The sequence below is a fragment of the Lycorma delicatula genome, chromosome 3 (genome assembly GCF_047948215.1).
Source record: "Lycorma delicatula isolate Av1 chromosome 3, ASM4794821v1, whole genome shotgun sequence".
Lineage (NCBI taxonomy): Eukaryota > Metazoa > Arthropoda > Insecta > Hemiptera > Fulgoridae > Lycorma > Lycorma delicatula.
The window spans coordinates 195057749-195077185 of record NC_134457.1 but is presented as its reverse complement, the minus strand read 5'-3'; the positions used below and the strand labels follow the sequence as shown (position 1 = coordinate 195077185).

Below are 19437 nucleotides of genomic sequence, written 5' to 3'. Positions count from 1 at the left end.
CATAATCTAACTAGGCATTAATAAATTTTATGACAGTGTATCAGAACTATATATATCTTTATAAGACATTGACAGATATTAATTTTTTTTCGACGCATGTAATTTTACGCTCAAATTACATTTAACAGGGTAATTTTATAAATTGTTCTGGAAAAATTGTTTTCAATGGCGTCTTCTTTTTATTCAGTGCCTTTTTGATTTCAATTCTTTGTTAATCAATGTTAAAACACTTCTTAAATAAAATTAATTATAAATGTTAAAATTGTTTATAGAAAAACTTGTTTAAAATTCATTTACTCGCAGTTTAATAAAATGTATTTCTATACTTGTTTACACTAATGAAATGAACTAATCGAGTCGAAGCTCTGACGTTCTTATCTCAACATTCGAATCCTGCTTTGTAAAAAAATTAAAAATTGTATAATTAGATCATCATATTTCATTAAGTAATTAAAAATGCAATGCTTTGAAATAGTTAAATAATCGATATTAGAAACTAATAATTTGCCTATTAGATAGACGTGATTAATTAATTGTAAGTATAAAAAAAATCGGAATTCTTAAAGGTGAACTTCGTATGTAATATTTTAGTATTTTTTTACAGGAATTTTTTAAAAGTATTTAACTAGAACAAGTGTCCGGGCTGTTAAAACAGCTGTTATGTAAGTTCGCAGCTTTTATTTGTTTCGGTCGTAGCATTCCGTTCGATTATCCTCTGAGCAGGAGGATCGAATGCAGTTGCCAATGTTGGTTTATGTAACTCGGAGATGATTGATATAAAACTCCTTTTAATTTAATTGTAAAGGAGTTTAAAGTTCGTTACAATGTCGGATCTTTTTAAGTCGGCTTTTGGTTATTTCAGTAGCAACTCTACCACGGGACAAGAAAATGAGCTTGTTGGTCAGATCGTTGAAGTAGGAAATGTTAAACTTCGAGTGAAGAAAGTTATTGCCGAAGGTAAAAATATATTTATCAACATATTTAATAATCTAATGTATTTATCTATGATAAAATATTTCTTTTGAATGTTGTAAAGATTGATATTCCCATATTTCGTGTTTTTTCTTAAGTGCAAGCATATGTATTTTATAAGTTATATTTTGATTCAGAGAAAGCAGCTTTACTGTGCATCATCAAAAATTTTTATTCAACTAATTTTATCTATTTTTTTATGACAACTGCTGTCCATTATATCAGTTATTTACTAAGTAGTCTGTTTAACCATTAATTATGAATTGATTGTCAGTTTATTAGATGTAAAGTATTATAGTTTATAGTGTTTCAATTTTGAAGATTTAATAAATTTATTGAAAATTGTGTCGCTCAGTATTTCAGTGATGTTCATATGCATATTTGTTTGTTCAGTTAAGTAATAAAGTCTGACGCCCAATTATAATTAAGTATTTTTTTGGTGATGATTAGATATAATATTTTAATTTGAAAAATTCCAAACTGGATGTTGATAAAATCCAGAACCTGCTGGATAAAGGCAGTAATGCCACTACTACACATTGGTGTTTTGTATGGAATATATATGTTCCGAGACGAATCAAATAAGCCAAGGCTTCTTTCAGTTATCAAATAGTTAAATCTTTTTTGCACACCATTATATATCTTAAATTTTATATTATAGTAAAATTGAAACCAAGATTTTAAATTTCAAATCTTTGGGAAGTAGGATTCCATATGGATGTCTTCATAAATTTCAGTATCTTTTGTAACATTTAATTATGATTTAAAAAATATATATATATATTTGACGTCTAATTGAAATATATAAATAATTTTGTTAGATTTAATTGTTTTGATAGGTTAATAATTAGTTTAAATTTTTGTACTTTTTTGAAATTTCCTGACAAGTAAATAAATTGATATATATATATATATGCAACACTTTTCATTCTCTTGACTGAACGAATATTTGTTCTGAATTTTTTAAATGTTTTTAAATTTTATTAATGACAATTTTTACAAAATAAAAGTTTAAAGATAAAATTTAATGTGTAAATGTAAACAGATGAAGAATTATTAAAAAATAACACTGATATGTGTTTAGGCCCGAAAACGTTTTGAACATAAAAAGGTATTAAGTGTTTTCTAATTCTGTATTTTGCGAAGGCTGAAAAAATGTTATATATAGTTATTTAACATATAGAAGGGAATAAATGGACCATAAAAAATTTAATCTAAATTAATATATATATAATTGTAAAATTATATATGTAATTACATATATTATTGTAATTTTAAAATTTGTTTCTCATTGAACCCTGCAACTTTTTTTTTCTAAGTTAGGGTTCTGTGTAACTACGTTAATTAACATTTTATGAAGAAAACATTTGTAACATTTGAAAAAATTGGTAAAGTTTTTCAAAGTTTGAAGTGCTCAGGACAACATTTTCCTGTAGACAAGCATTAAATATCAACAAACGTTATAGGATCTTTACCTTTTTAAAAATGCTCATATTTTATTTGTTCATCTATATATAAGATATTTACACTGACAACACATATGTATGTTGATATGTAATGCCCACATATTAGGGGTGTGTGTAGTTTTAAATTCGTCCACAATATTTAGTGAATATCTTTTTGAAACACAATTTCATATATCTATCAGAGTTTGCAGTGCAGGTGTAACACCATTACAGAACCTAAGAAGCGGTTCATCATATGTGCACAGTTCATCAATCCTTCACAAAATGAGTGTTATTCTCAGCTTGTAAAACATGAAACATTTTTTCTGTATAGCATTGGTATATTGATACTAATTCAGTTTGTACTGAAAATGAGCCTTTTTCTATCATCAACCTCAATTTTGTAAGTAAACAAGCTAGTTTCTTAGGTAATTATTTGGTAATTAATACAGGCAACATCATTTTAGAATTTGTAACTGAGTGTACAAATAGCTTGGTAATTGTGTTTTTAAAAGTAAACAACTGATTAAAATCATTAAAAATACTGAAAAACTTCTAGAAAATATCATCAGTCTTATTAGAAATCCTGAAGTAATTAAGTAGTCATTAACAGTGGGCACAGAAATCCACTCTTCATCATAATGCTATACCTCAGTATAGCATCAAGATCAACCACCAGTTATACGACTTAAAAAGATTTAACACATAATACCACGTGTATGTGTAATTTCAGCCAACTTATATGTACTAGTAATTTATTTTTTGGGTGTAATCTTCAATTGTTGACTAGATTTGAAAATTTTGAGTTACATGGATCAAATCCCACATTGTTATTATTTTTTTTAAGTGAATTTATTTGAAAATTAATTCTTTAGGTAATCTTATAATTTTTCACATTCATAATCTTTTTAATTAATAAATATTTGTTGATAATATACCTTCAACAATTGCTCATATGTAAAACTGTTTTTATTATTTAATGATTCTATGTATTTGTTATCATAGTAAATGTTTTTATTGTTACTGATTAATACAATAAGTTTTTATTGTGTAAATCATGAATCTAAAGGAAAAATTAAAAAAGAAATTGTTCTTTAAAATAAACTTTTGTCAGAAAATAATATATTACAACTGCAGTATACAGAAGCTTTAATTGTTGAAAAATTAACAGTATCATGTAATTGAGTCTTTCACTTATTTGATAGTGAATGCTTGAAAATTTAATGAACTTATATTTCCTGGTCTACGTCTTGGATTGGTAAGCCCAGCATCTTTTATAAGTAAGAACCCAATAACAGAATGGGGCCAGAAAAGACTTTTGAATGTTTGTTACTGTTGAAATTTAACTGGTCTGGCCCCTAAACTGTAAACCTTCTGCTTGGTAGGGTAAGCACTTAAGAAAGATTCTGTAGCCATTTCTTGTGTAGAGAATTTCACCATTAAAAATAATGTGGGATTTACTTTCCCAGCTATTAATTTATACAGTGTACTATGTAAGGGAAAGTATGCTAATCAGGTCAATTGTTGCATGTTGGAGTTTTTTTCAGAGCTTGGCATTTCATGCCCCCCTTCTTACCTAAAAGCACAATTTTATTATTTAAAATTCCAGAAAGATGTATGTAAGGGGGTAGGACAGAATGTATGGGTGCCATAAGAGAATTTTGCTCAAAAGGGTATATAGATTTTTTCACATGTCCCGTAGGTAGCTAAGATTCTTTCTGATGGTGTTAGGTCTTATAAACACATCTATAAAAAGGGTAGTGGCAAAAACTTTAATGTTTTGTCTTTTCTGGACTTAAAAGTCACATTTTTGTATTAAGTAGAGGATTCCATTACTTGTGGTTATGTATTTGGGTACTTTTATTCAGGGGTAAGGAGAATAGTATGGCTATTTTTTTTTTGTTATTTGTCATTTTGTTTGATATCTTTAGACTAGTTACACCAATTTTTATGAAATTTTATTCAATTACTTCTGAATATGGTTCATTGATGCCATTCAATTTTTATTACAGTTAGTTGATCAAAAGGGTTGGGGGTTAGTCATCATAGACCTCATATCTCAAAATTTTACTCATGAGTAGAATAACTTTTTTATATAATTCAATAACTCTTTGGAAGCTTATACTTTTAATTAATGTAATTTTTCTCTTAAGTCTGCTACGAACAAAGCCCTTAGTAGCCGGAGTTACATAACTTTCTTGGCAAGGCTGGAAAAGTAAATCTTTCTGGCCTTTCTTTCTTTTTGTAATAATTTTTTTTCAATTTGGTTTGTGTTAGATAAGTAAGTAAAGATTGACTGTAGTGAATATATTTTCATTTGCTATTTTTTTTGTTTATTTTAATGTCTTGTTAGTTTAGTATCTTGCTAATTTGAGTAGCCTGTTTTAATGATATAATAAATTCTAAAATGAATTGAATTTTTCTTATACCTTAAGTAATATCTTTGTTATAATAAAAATAAAGTTCTAATTAATTTACTAGAATTGTTAATGTGATTAATTGCATTAAAAATGTTATTTTTATAAATACCATAATAGATTAGGTTTTGCACAATGTTTAGGAAATTTTAAATGATCTAAGAAATGAGGTAATGAAGTGAATTATTTATTTATTAATTTATTCATTCATTCAAGGTCATGTTTACATCATCAAATAAAGAATTATAGGTATGTAATTACATATGAAACTTAATCATTCAATGCTTATTAGTGTTTTTTTTTTGTAGATTTCTAACAGTACAACATCTTTTTGTCTATAATAAATGTTATTAAATGGCAGTTTTTTTAATGAACTGTTCAGTATTTTAACTTGATTTTTTTTGCTTTGTAAATTCTGATGTTATAACACTGTTCATGATTTTGATATAAAAATAATTGCAGTGGTAATGGTTTTTATTTGGTTTGAGTGTGATCTCAAATTAAAAATAATTAATTAATAAACATAATCGATATAAATAAGAGCAAACACACACCCACACATTCATAAATATATATTTGTTATCTTTCCCTCTTCCTCTCTTAACTTGGTTGTGCTGATGTATGCGTGGCCATGAAAATAAGTAATTATTAAGTAATTTGTAATAGATCAGTATCCTTTAGTTGTGGGTTGGAATCATAGTTGCCTGGAATTTTTTTAATTTTATTTTTTAAATTCTCATAATTAACCTTATTCTACTCTTGAGGACAAGTAAATGAAAATAGATAAATGAAGGGTTGACTTTTGTAGGGCACTTTCTTTTTACTCTCCCTTTATGCCTATGGCATCAGGTAACTTATTGTTAAGTTTTGTAGCTATCCCCAAAACTTAATTGGGTAGTTTTTAAATAACTATCCAATTAAATTATTTTTTAAATAATTTTATTATAAGAAACTTTTAAAATGTGGAAAAATCTCAGGTAACTTTAAAAATATTTTAAAAAGTAGCTACTTCAATTTCCTTTTGATAATTAAAATTTTTTTTTTTTATAAATTTCTAGTTAAATGTTTTATTAAATTAAAAAAAAAAATACAGGGCAATGGATCACATATACTAAAACTGTTAATAAAGCAGAAATCTTTCTAGTGCAAAAGCAAAAAGACATTTTTTTGTTTACTGTTGTAAAGCTAAAATGAAAGAAAACATTTTTCTGTAGAATTAAGAAAAGTCTTGATATATCAGTTGGAGATAGTAGTTTCCTGGCATTTTGTGCACAATTTGACAGCAGTATGGTATCTTTGTTCCAGTAGCCCATAATTATAGAAGCAATCATAACACCATAAAATAAGCTGTTCCTGACCTGTAATCTGATACTGGAATGTTACCTTGAAAAGAAATACTGTGGTAGAATCCTTTGGAAACATAAAACTCATAAATTATGTTACATCAGATAGTTATTAAATATTTTTGTGTTCTGTTCTGCTGCTTGTGTTAGTTTTGTGTTAATTTTGAGTGAATATTGATTGACATATTGATTGTCAACAATAATCAAACAACAATGTAGGAAGAAATTTTGAAACTTACTGCCATTAAAATCTTTGGCCGAAGTATTGATGAATTTTTCTATATTAAAAAATTGATTGAGATTTTCAACATTTTCTCTGTAAAGTAGGAACCCTCCAAAATGACAAATTTCTTTTTAAGAAAGATGTTGCTCTGCATGGTCAGATACAGGCTTTAGATTATAAGGAGGATAAATAGCTAATTAAATATTTTATTTAGCAAGAAAAACAATGTAGATAATGCTGTTTAAAATTTGTGTACATATAATGCAAAAAGCTAAATAAATATGTTTATATTTATTTCTTATTTTAGTGTCCTGTTTTTATGGGTAAATAGCTAATTTTATGTTTTATTTAAATATTTTATTTAGCAAGAAAAACAATATAGATAATGTCATTTAAAATTTCTGTATGCATAATATAAAAAACAAAATAAATGTGTTAGTTTATATTTATTTTTTATTTTAGTGCTGTATTTTTATACTACTACTACTACTACTACTACTACTATTGTATACTTAATGTATTAAGTATCATTCGTTATGAATTGTAAAAAAAAGTGCAACTTTTTGTATGATATAAGTTTATTCCTACTAAACAAAAAGTTAATAATTAATTTTTTTTTTTTAGTAACATACCTCGTTAATTAAATAAAACTTTTAATGAATTATTGATTGTATTATGAATTTATTATTTATTTTTGTTTGCCAAGGCGTTAATGACATGGTGAAAATTAATTACTATTGTCTGAAATAAGAATTTTAATTTAAGACCAATATGTATGTAATCAGCTGATCGTAAGGTGTTTTGCATTAAATATTCTTTCATGTTATCTGTCTTCAATTCATCCACTCTACTCTTCGCTATTACCTTAAGTATATGATAATTTTTATTTCTTTTGAAAGTTGTTTTTTTTGCTATTTTTAACCGTGGAACATTTACTTTAAACTTCTGACTCTTCCAATATTCATGTTTAAAAATATTATGAATATTAAAAATAAAAAATATAAATTGGCATGACATCATGTTAGAATGAAAATCCAATATGTCGTATATTTTTTATTTCTTCAGCAGATATCACCTATATGTACCTTTTCTTCCCTGAATTACATCAGATAATTATCTGGCTTTATTAATTTTTGTAACAATTCTTTAATATTTTTATTTTTTTTATATTTCCTTCATATTTATTTCTAATAAGTGGTTTTTGTATTTCTGTTTAGGTTACATTGCAAAAAACTATAATTTATCTAAATATGTCATTGCTGTATTATCTTTTATTCGTATTCGTCATAACATTTCTCAGAAATGGTATGTTGTGTGTAATTTTCATATAGAATATTAATTCAGAAATAACCTCATTTTTTTGGTTTTTAAACAAAATTTACATTAATTCAGTTCTAGTATTTTATGTTCTAAGAATTGAGTTACTGTTTGTTTCTCAAATTACAGCTTTTAAATTGAATTTTAGCTTGGGAAATAACCAGAAAACAGAAGGAGCAATATCTGGAGAGCAAGATGTTTGGTGAACCTTAAGCATTGCCTAGTTTGTCAAAAAGTTCAGGTCTAGGCACAAGGAATAGATCAACCATTTACATTGTTAAGATGAATCTGGTTATGTGATTTTTCATTGTAGTCCATTGCCTATGAACAACTTTACGAAGATAATGGAGAGCTTGAGAATATTTACTAATGCTTGACTGTATACTACAAATTGTTTCAATTTGAATATTGAAACAATATTTTACCGTTTGACAAAACTTCATGTAGTAAAAATGTTGAACATGCTCTTTTTTTACACATGAAGTAATGTGTACACTGTATCATGAAGTTCTCCTGGGACTTTCATAACCTATTCTACTCGTGAAAATAATGGAAAAGTTATATAAGCATGTGTCCTAAAATGTTTCATTTGTGAGTTGTATTGCTAGTGAAAAATTTCACTGGGATTTCAGCTACCCCGGTGAAATGAGGTTGTACTGAAATTTTTATTACATTTATTAAGGGGCAGAATTAGTGACTTCTTTTGGTTCTTGACATGAGATATTGAATAAAATAGGTCCTAGAGCTGTATCTGCAGAATTCTTTGAGAAATCTAGAGTGAAAACCAATAATTGGGGTAAAAATCCCCTTTTTTTATGTTTTACGTACAATAATTTTGTTAAATGGGTAATAAAACTTTTAAACAAAAGTTTTACAGAATTCAGTTCTGAACAAAGTGGTGTAAAATATAATTTAGAAAAATTCAAATTTTATTTAGAAGTTTACTTGAACAAATTGTATTATATGTACCAGTTTAGTCTGCCATTTTCAACACATTTCTTGGCATGCTTCTGCAGTACTTTTGTTGCTCGTTTTTTTGTTTTTCAAACCTGCCCTTAGGTTCCGCATCCATAGTGCGGAATTAATTCCTCATGAAATGTTTTTTGGTTTGTATATTATATTTTTAAACCATCCCCAAACACGAAAATCTAAATGTTTTAGATCAGGTAATCTTGGTGGCCAGGAATGTGAACCTCTACAACCGATCCATTTCTCAGGGAAATGATGATTTAAGTGAATGGAAATGTCACAAGAGAAGCGGGGAAGTGCGCCATCATGTTGGAAATATACCTTGCATCTCAGTGCTAGAAGAAAATCTTCAAGTGGTTACGGTAATTCTTGTAGAAAGTGCAAGTAGACTTCAGCATCTAAATGGTGAGGTAATATGAACAGTACAAACGGCTGATTGTGAAAAAGGCCGTACAATACATTGACACTAAAATGGAAAAATTGCCTTCCATCATTTAATGAGGATTTACTTCTGCTCATGTATGGTCATTGCATAAGTTTTTGACGCCATCTGAGTGAAATTTGCCTAGTTGGTTAATAAAACGTAGTTGTAAAGTTATAAATTTGTATTCCACTAACTGCAGAACTCTAAGCAAAATGGACCATCTACTGATGTAGATGTTGAAGTGGCTGTTTATGATAAGGGAAAAACGTGTTTTGTTTACATGTCCTACAAACCATGGAATGCGAAAACCTGATCTGCTTAGAAAGACGTCTTGCACTAATGCCTGGACTGCATTGAACTGCATAAATAATACTTATATTAATAACAGTGTTGTGTCAGACAGATCATTCGTTGCTGTTATGAATAGTGGGTAGTGAACCTGTTTCCCAAAGATAGCGAAAAGTCATGCTAATTGTTTTGGGATCTGGAATCCCTTTGATTCGGAAGATGTATTTCATATGCTACTACAGCAGCTATAACATTTCCATTATATATACCCAAAATTAATACCATATTAGCATATTCCTTTGTTATTACTTAAATGGCAAACCGATCACTTTCAAACTAAAATTCACAGAAAAACTTTGCTACCCACAGCACAGTTCACAGTACCCGATATACTTGATGTACCTTACAGAATGATTTAAACACTAATAATATACTATTGTGCATTGTTAATCAGCTATTATTTTATTGCTGACTTTGAAATAATAATTTTTCAAATAATTTTATTTCTGTGATTAATAAAAAAAATTATTATCAGTGTAATAATTATTTATTTATTTTTATTTTACAATTGTGTAATTACCAATTTGTTTTTAATTTTTTAACATTAAATTTTATTTATACAAATTTTTCACATCACCAAAAATGAATTTGGTTTTTGTTAGTACTTTTCTGACAAATGTACTAATGTATGGTTTCTAAATAAAATTCCAATTTTTCTAACTATTCTTTGTTTTATTCAACTTGTGAGGTTAGGTTAATCTTACACCATTTTGTTAAGAATTAAATTCTCTGCACCTTTTAAATTTATGTATTTATTATCCATTTAAGTTATTGTACGTCAACATAAAAAACAAAGTTTATTACCTTAATTTATATGCTTTCACCCCAGATTTTTCATAAACTTCCTCAAATACAGTTCTGGGATCTATTTTATTCAATATTTCAGATCAAAAATCATAAGAATTCACTAATTCTGCTCCTTAATAAACTTCCTAAAAACTGCAGTTTAACCTCATTTCACCAGGGTAGTTGAAGTAGACCCACCGGGTTGGTCTAGTGGTTAACGCGTCTTCCTAAATCAGCTGATTTGGAAGTCGAGAGTTCCAGCGTTCAAGTCCTAGTAAAGCCAGTTATTTTTACACGGATTTAAATACTAGATCGTGGATACCGGTGTTCTTTGGTGGTTGGGTTTCAATTAACCACACATCTCAGGAATGGTCGAACTGAGAATGTACAAGACTACACTTTATTTACACTCATACGTATCATCCTCATTCATCCTCTGAAGAATTATCTAAACGGTAGTTACCGGAGGCTTAACAGGAAAAAGAAAGAAAGGATAGTTGAAATAAAAGTGAAATTTTTCACTAGCCTAACTCAGAAACAAAGCATTTTAGGACATATATTTTTATAAACTTTTCCATTACTTTCATGACTAGAATAGGCTAAAGTACTAGAAGAACTTTGTGATCTATTCTGTATAATGAAAGCATTTAGCCTAACTAAATACATCGATTGAAAAAGATAATATAACTTTTGTGAACAAAGTTATGATACTTTATTATCAATTTGATTGGAAAGAGAGAACTTTAGAGAAAGTCTGTAGTAAATAATATTTATAATCCTTAATAAACTTCATGTAGCTTGCAATTAATCATTACGTCTTGTCTAAATCTGTTCAATTATATTTTATATTATTTTCAAAGTAGGTAATTTATAACTAATTTATTTTAAAATACTCTTTTTTGTTCTTGAGCAAATTGATTAGTTTATGGAATATATTCAGCATTTATAGTTAGATTAATATTGTAAATTCTTGTAGGAATTGCATGCTTATAGGAATTGCACATGCTTGTAGCTTTGTTTTGATCATTAGCTTTTAATTATCTGTTTTATATCTGGTATAACCAAATTGTTATAAACAACTGGAGATGAAACTCCCCTTAATGGTGTAGCTATTCTTTAGGATATTAAGATCTGACGTGAAGCTTATTTAGGAGAGTGAGGAGTGGTTTCTTTATTACCTTTTTCTGTGACCTAAATATTTATGTGAGTATCAAAATGTCAATTGCACCAAAATGTAGATGATATATTCAGTCTACTAATCATACAATCAGTCTTCAGCCTAAGGGTTGATTGTGTAGTAGACATTAATTCTCTTTGTTAAAGCAACTTTTATTGTTACCTTTTCTACTTAAGGTGTTTTACATTTGCCACAGCCATAAGAAAATATGGAAGAGATAATTGGAAGGAACAAATCAATCTAACACCTTATTTTTGTTGAACAGCATGTTAAATATACTTTACTTGAAAAAAATTAATAAGATGTGTGGTTAAAATTTTTTATTATGTGTAGAGCAGAATAAACACTTTTTATTGAATAAAATTTTAATTCAGGTTATCCATTATTGTGCTGACAGTTTTTAACAAGGTAATTAATTCATTTAGTACTTTGAAGATAACTGTACCATAATGTTGTTTTATTTTACAGGTGGTTTTGCTTTTGTATTTGTGGCCCAAGCAGTTGAAGGAGGCACTGAATTTGCTCTTAAGGTATCAGTCATTTTAATTAATTTCCTTTTTTTTAAAGTGGTGAATATAATTTGATCCATTAGCTTCTCTTTTGTTTTCTAATGCTTAATAATTTTACATTTAACCTAAAAATAAAAAATAACCTAGGAGAATCCATATTTGTAAAATTGTAATAGTATTTTGAAAATCTGCTTAGATAATGTTGGCCATTCAAGTTTCCAGCTGCAGGATGACCAGCTGTGGCCTTGTCATGGAAACTCATTCAAACAGGTGATGCAGATTGGCCCTGAGAAAAACTATTGCCTCCCAGATTAACGCCAAGATCCTAAGAGGCTATCCCTGACTATCCTTTATGATGTTATACTTTCCACTCTCTATCCAGCTATACTAGTTGTTGATAAATAAACAGACCTTTACTGGGATTTTGAGAAGTGTAATGATAAAAAGTAAAATGTATTATGGGATGTTGAACTTCTAAGGTTTCATTACTTAAAGAAATAATATTATATAAGGCTTGTTTTTAAAGTAAGGTCTGTTCTGACTTTTCCTCCTATATACATGATGTAAACAGATGGCACTTGCATAGTTCACATATTTCAATCAATAGTCAGCTATTAGCAATAATAACTTAATCATTTTCTTGATAGTTATTTATGTTCTTTCATTTATAATGAGTGCTACAGTTCGTGATCTGCGAAGTGTGAAGTACAAAAATATTCTGATTTTTGAAGGCAAAAAACAATTCTGCTGCTGAAGTACACAGGAAGATTTATGACATTTATAGGAAAAATATTATGAGTGACGCTAAAGTGAGACAGTGATGCTGTTCGGAGCAAATGATTATTCTTGATGAAGAACATGCACAGCTGGCCTTCTGTGATAACAGTTTATTTGATTGAAAATGTTGATAAAAAAATATGAGAAAACCAGTGTTTCATAGTGTCAAAATTGTCTCTGATGTTTGACGATTTAATTTATGAAGTTTTGACTGAAAAATTAGGCTATAAAACATTTTATGCCAGATGAGTTTCGAAGGTGTTTAGTGATACACACAAGAAAAAAATCTTGCTTGAATTGTTTGATCACATTGTTACCTGAAGTGAAACCTGGATTTCTTATTGGAATGTAGAGATGAACCAGCAATCAATATAATGCCAGACATTCATCATCTAGACCGAAAAAGTGTGAAGAAGTACATTTGGTGTAGAAGCTTAAAGGGATTTTTTTTTGTGATAAAAAGGGTGTCTTGCTTGTTGTATTTAGTGATCACAGAACTACTGAGAATGCATATTGAAAATTATTGTTAAAAAATCTTAGAGTTATAAAAAACAAACAACATGGGATACTATCCTGTGGGATTTTTGTTTTTTATGACAATTTCTGGCCTCATGGCAAACCAGACAGCAAGATAATTGGAATCTTTAATCATCCACCCTACAGCCCTTGATTTCATTCTCCAGCGATTATTTTCTTTTCCTTCATCTTTAACATGGCTTGCTCCACAAAGATTTGACAATTGTGAATTGAAAAATGGTGTTACTGCATGACGGAATTCACTGGTGATGGAATTTTTTGAGGAGGGAATGAAGAAACTAGTGAAACACTAAAAAGTGTGTTGAAGCTGAAGGCAGCTATGTAGAAAAGTAGTAAATAAACTTATTTTTTATGCATAAGCAATGTAGTTTGTTAATATGATATTTTTCAGTTTTGTTTTTATTTTGGATACGACCTTATTCTGAAACATACCTCGCATCAAAAAATAAAGATGCTGAGTATTTCCATATCTTTTTTTTTGGATGTTAATCAAGTGAGAGGATTAGCATTAGCCAGTTGGTTTGTTTGCCCCTCTCTTTTAATTGGGGTTATGATGTTTTAAAAATATGAATTAAGTGTGTCCAAGAAATTTAAAACAAATCCCATTTAGAATTTCAGTTTTTAAGGAGCAGAGGTTTACAAGATAATATTATAAATAAATGATTGGTACTTAACAAGAATCATAAAGAAATCCAGAGTTAAAAAGTTTTAGATGTACATTACACATATTTAAATATACATTATATATGATTAATAACAGCAGGTGGGGGTTGTGAAGATCAATATATATTACTTATATTGCTTTGAGCTTTGTTAAGATATTTTCTGTATTATTATTTGTTCTTGCCTCTTTGAGTTGAATGATTCTTAGGATGTTAGGTTCCATGTATAATAATTCTTTTCATCTTGGTGCAGGTGTTCTGTATTAAATCTATTTCTGCAGTAAGCATTTCAGTAGAAAATTGTGAGCCCTCTTTCTGGCAACAGCAACAACAGCCAATTATAGGTTATATGGATAATAAAGAGGACCTCAACATTCTTTGTTGATCATGTTTTGAAAAATTGATTCACAGATTTTTTGTCAAACATCTGCTGTATGTTTGTTCTAACCGCTGGTACTCTGTACCTCAGAGACATTTTACATGTATCAGTACCATAAAAAATTATGTATAAATAATTTTTTTACCTAAAGGTTTTGAAAAACTTGTGTGAATATTTAAATTTAACATCTTGACATGTAAGACTAGAAAAAGTATACTTGCCTAAACTGGAGATTGAATCTGAAATGTAATGCACATTTTTATTTTAGGTTTGACAGCTAATTAAAGCTGTCTGTATAATGTAATAATGCGTTACATTTTATGTTGCAGAGGCTTATGGCTGCAGATGCAGAGACTGAAAATGCAGTAGTACAGGAAGTTAATATTCTTGTATCCTTTTAAAGTAGTATATTTCTTCAAAATAATTTGATTTTGGTATGTAGAGCAAATCAGCTTAATATTTAAACTGAGTTGTTACATTTAGCTGATTTTTCAAAAACATAGGTGTATTGATCTGTTTAAATTGATTTTAATCTATTATTATTATTCTTTATTTTGGGGGTTTATTCAGAATTTCCTAATGATGAAATCCCATCACTAAGCTAAGGTAGTGTAAAGAATTAAGATATTACACCAACATTTTTATTAATGTTGTTGCGATTATGTCGTAAAAGCTTTTTAAGCAGTAGTCACTCTAATAACTTATGGTAACTAGAATTCTAGTTACCGTTAGTGTTTAATTACAGTATAGAATCTAATTTTTTTTCTTTGACTTTAGATTCATAAGATTGATTTAATGCTCTTTTCTTGAAATAAGTGACTATTCCAACACCATTTGTCTCATAATTTAAAAAAAAGTAGGTTTATTGACTCCTAGGATGAAAGACAAATTATAGATTCCTCTAGCTGGAAACATGGTTGATAAACAGATCTGCATCGGGGGTCAGGGATTAATCCTTTTCATAGTCTGATGGTGTTTCCACTTCAGATAACTCGGGAAGGAGTGTTGATATAAAAATTTATTAGGAAGTGAAGAATGCAAGTAAACTCAGTTCAAGATGATAATGAATCCTAAAAGAGGTGACCATCTGCTTAAATGGCTTTGATGTTGCAAGATTAATAACATATAGAGAGTAAAGTTAACAACTATTCAAAGCACTAAGGAAAACCAACCAACATTGAAAGGTCTAGAACAAAACTTAAAATGATTTTTTAAAAAAGGAACATTACTTGTTTTAATAGAAAGGCGTGTGAATTGGGAGAGATAGAGAAATTAATTATATTGTTATTAGAATAATGTCTGTATCAGTGAGATAAGAAAGGTTATGAAAAGAAGGTACTGACTAAGGGATATTCACTACTATGTTTGGAATTTGAAATAAAGATCCATGGCAGGAGTGGGAATTATATTTAAGGAGTATTTTAGAGAAATTGTTGGAGTGCAGTTAGTCCACGGGTTATTAGTGTATGTGGAAGTGGAATTAGAGAGTAGCATTGCATATATATGCTCCTGCAAATTATTTGGCAGTGTTTGAAAAAGATGTTTCCTATTCTTAGACACAGAAATCTGTGTATAAAGTGAAAGAATACACTGGCATATAGTAATTATGAAGATGTAATATTAAAATTGGAAATGATATGACAAGAGGGCATGTACTTTTGGATAAGCATGGCAGTAGAGAATATTGTAAATAATAGTGGTGAACAAATGGTAGGTTCTGCACTGACTGATTTACTCTTTGGAAACACTTTTCATCTCTGTAATGTAGTACATGTAATTACATTTTAAGCAGTAAATCGAGCAGTAGATTATTTCATATTTGCACAACTAGATGTACCATAACAGAGTGAGAGTATACAAAAATCCAGAACTTAATTATTTTAGTTGAGATTAGCCAACTGATATGAATATGTACAGAGAAAAGATGAGGAGAAACAGCTTTAGAAGTTCAAATCAGATTTATGGAAAAAAATTGAAAAACCTTTCATTTAAAGAATAAGCTCTGTCAGACCATTTGAGGCCCGAGAGGAAATTTTGGAAATATATATATATAAAACAGATAAGTATAAAAAAAAAATACAGTCAAAATTAAAAGAAGTATATCTAGGTTGAGTATTTAAAGGTACCTATTGAGTTGTGAATTAAAGGACAAGGATGATAAATGAAGAAAAATAAAGAGCATTGGAAGTAGGAATATGTAATCTTTTATGCGGTGCAGGATGCTGTAGTAAAATTATAACAGAAGTGTTGTAGGAGAAGGTAATTTATATTACCAGAACGTGTGAGATTGGAGTGCTCAGTGGTCGTGCGAACTGTATAAGAATGTTTGATTAAATATAAAAATACATGTGGATTGGGAAGGAAGTGCAAGGACTATTTGAAAATTAACTTCTGGTCCTTGGTATTCTGTGAAGGAGTAGGGGTAGAAATTTTACTTTTGCACAGTTGAATAGCCCAGTTTAGTGCGGTTCTAGTAGTGTTATTGGAAATATTGGTCGCTTATTTGTTCTTGTAAAACTCTTGTTCAAAATAGCTAGTCATAAAAAATCCCCCTTACTGTGAAGTGCATGCCGTCATCTGTTTTCTTCACGCAAAACACTTATCAGCTGCTGAAATTCATCGTAAACTTTGCATTATATGGAGGGAATATCATGAGTGACAGTGTGGTAAGATGATGGTGCCTTCTACTTCAGGAAGGTTGAACAAATATTCATAACAATGAAAGAAATCAAATTTACAATTACTATGAAATTGTAACTGATAGGTTAGGCTTTCACAAATTTTGTGTTCGCTGGGTATCTAAGCTTCTTTGCTTCTTTTGATGAACACACAAAATAGAGGTTGGGGTCAGCACTAACCTTCCTTCACCGTTACTATAATGAGAAGAATCAATTTCTTGTCCAAATTGTAACAGGCAATTAAACATGGTTTAAATTTGTTAACGTGGAAACAAAAGCTCAATCAATACAGAGGGGGCACACAAGTTCTCAAATACCTGTTAAGGCCTGTCAAATACTTTCTTCAAAAAAGCTGATGGGATTGATTTTTGGACTGCAATGGTGTGATCTTGGTTGATTTTACAGAAAGAGGCATGACAATTAATCCAGAAACTTACTGTTAGACATTGAAAAAATTGAGAAGGACCATACAAAACAAATGACATGGCATGCTCTGTTTAGGCATTATTTTTCTTCATAGCAGTGCTCATCCTCATACTGCAGTACCCACTCAACGCCAAATCGACAGTTTCAAATGGGAGTTCTTTAACCATCCTCCATAGAGCCTGGATTTGGCTCCCAGAGATTATCTTTTCCTGAAAATGAAGAAATCATTAACAATGCACCCTTTTGAAAATGTCAAGGAGTTGAAAAACTGTGTTACTACCTGGTTTAATTCACAGGTGGCAGAGTTTTATGATGAGGGTTTTCAAAAGCTTGTTTAGAGATGTAACAAATGCCTTAATTTGTTTGGTAGTTATGTAGAGAGGTAACTCAAAGCTGTAGCTATAAGATATGTATAATAAATTATTTTTTTATCAATTTGTGTTTTTTTAATAACTAATTGGATGTTATTTTTCGAATAGCCTCAAAAAGATTCTTATCTATAAGAAGGAAAGCACGAATAAATATGAGATCTATAGAGCAAACATGTTAACATCAACGTATTTAAAATTTACCCAAGTTCTAAGAAAAACGACTGCAGGTGGAAGTTGAGGAAGGGGAATGCTTCCCAACCCAGAATATATTTTTGATAGTAAGGAGGCAGCTTTCAATTGTCTTAAAAGAGGTATAGAACTTCGTGGAATTTTTGGATGCGCTTGAAACTACCTCCAGGCAAAAATAGACAGATGTGTTTTTTCAGATAATTGAACATTTAAAAGCATGAAATGTATTATCAGAAGAGATATTAAGTTAAGTGGAGACAAATCTAGATAATTTAAGTAAAATAAAGTTGTAAAACAAGCAGACAGCTGAACTCTACTAATACTTGTTATTGTTTTGGTTGACCTGTTCATTAATGTCTGTAAGAGAAGAACAGAAAAATTTGAAATTGTGCTGTTAGCTGTATACACTCCTGTTAAAGCCCAACAGAGCAAAGAACAGGGGGTGGGGACTGGAATGTCACTAGGCGGGTGTCTTCCCTTATGCGGTTGGTATGTTAGCTGTATACATCCAAGCATTAATTCATTTATATGATATTGTGCTAGTAAAGAACTGTCAAGTTTTGTGACAGAATGATCAAGCACCATCAACAACAAGGAATGATGGTCCACCTAGAAATAATAAAATATTAATGTTAAGTAATAATAGTAATACTCAGCTCTGTAAGTAGGATAGGCCATTATTAAACATGTTAATTAACAACTTTGAGTATCTCAGAATTCAATATTGTCAAACAGAATAAAGAGGACAACAACAGAATAAAGAAAGCTAATCAAGTAAACTATCAACTTCTAGCACAAATACTGGGAAATGGAAGTAAATTAGAAAACTAAAATGGAGGTACATAATACTCTATTCAGTCTCATATTACTTCACAGGACAGAAAGCTTTATACTTCTAGAAAGACATAAAAGTATGTTAACTTCAACTGAAGTGAGGTTTTAGTTAAAACCAGTAGAGGTAGAATTAGTAATTCAATGATCCAAGAATGACTTCATGGACGAATCAGTTGTGGCAGTAGTTGGGAGAAAGCAGAAGAGTTGGTTTGGTGTATGATAAAAATGAGAAGGTCGGTCTCCAAGGGGCGAGTGGTAGCATCTCGGCCTTTCATCCAGAGGTCCTGGGTTCGACTCCCGATATGGCATGGCATTTTCTCACATGCTACAAAAATTGTCATTCATTTCATGCTCTGAAGTGGTTGAAGGTTGAGTGGAGGTAATATAGTGAAGAGATAGGAGAAAAATGTTAAAAAGTTAAGGCAGTGGTTCATAATAGGATTTGATATAAGAGATAGCTGAAAGAATCTGATAACATAAAAAAGGAAAGACCAGTTAAATCCACCAATGTTTCAATGAGGTGCTTGAAAGCATATTTCTTATTTGTACAGTAAGCTAGAAGCTGCTGAATAAAGAGTATAATGTTTTCTTTGTATGTAAATTTTAATGTCAAAAGATAGGTATATTAATTAGTAATAACAGTAATAATACTTT

The 19437-nt window shown here is 29.5% G+C and overlaps 1 protein-coding gene across 4 annotated transcripts in view; it reads left to right on the top strand.

Moving 5' to 3' along the window:
• Positions 1–590: 590 nt before the first annotated feature.
• Positions 591–19437, top strand: part of aux (cyclin-G-associated kinase) — a 116358-nt gene continuing 97511 nt past the window's right edge. For 2 of the 4 annotated variants that reach the window (XM_075361276.1, XM_075361277.1), the window contains exons 1-3: positions 591–957; positions 11890–11951; positions 14615–14674. In XM_075361276.1, coding sequence (XP_075217391.1) covers positions 825–957; positions 11890–11951; positions 14615–14674 — 255 coding nt within the window. In that variant the 5' untranslated portion in view covers positions 591–824. The remainder of the gene's footprint in view (positions 958–11889; positions 11952–14614; positions 14675–19437) is intronic. The other 2 variants (XM_075361275.1, XM_075361278.1) reach the window with 1 other exon arrangement.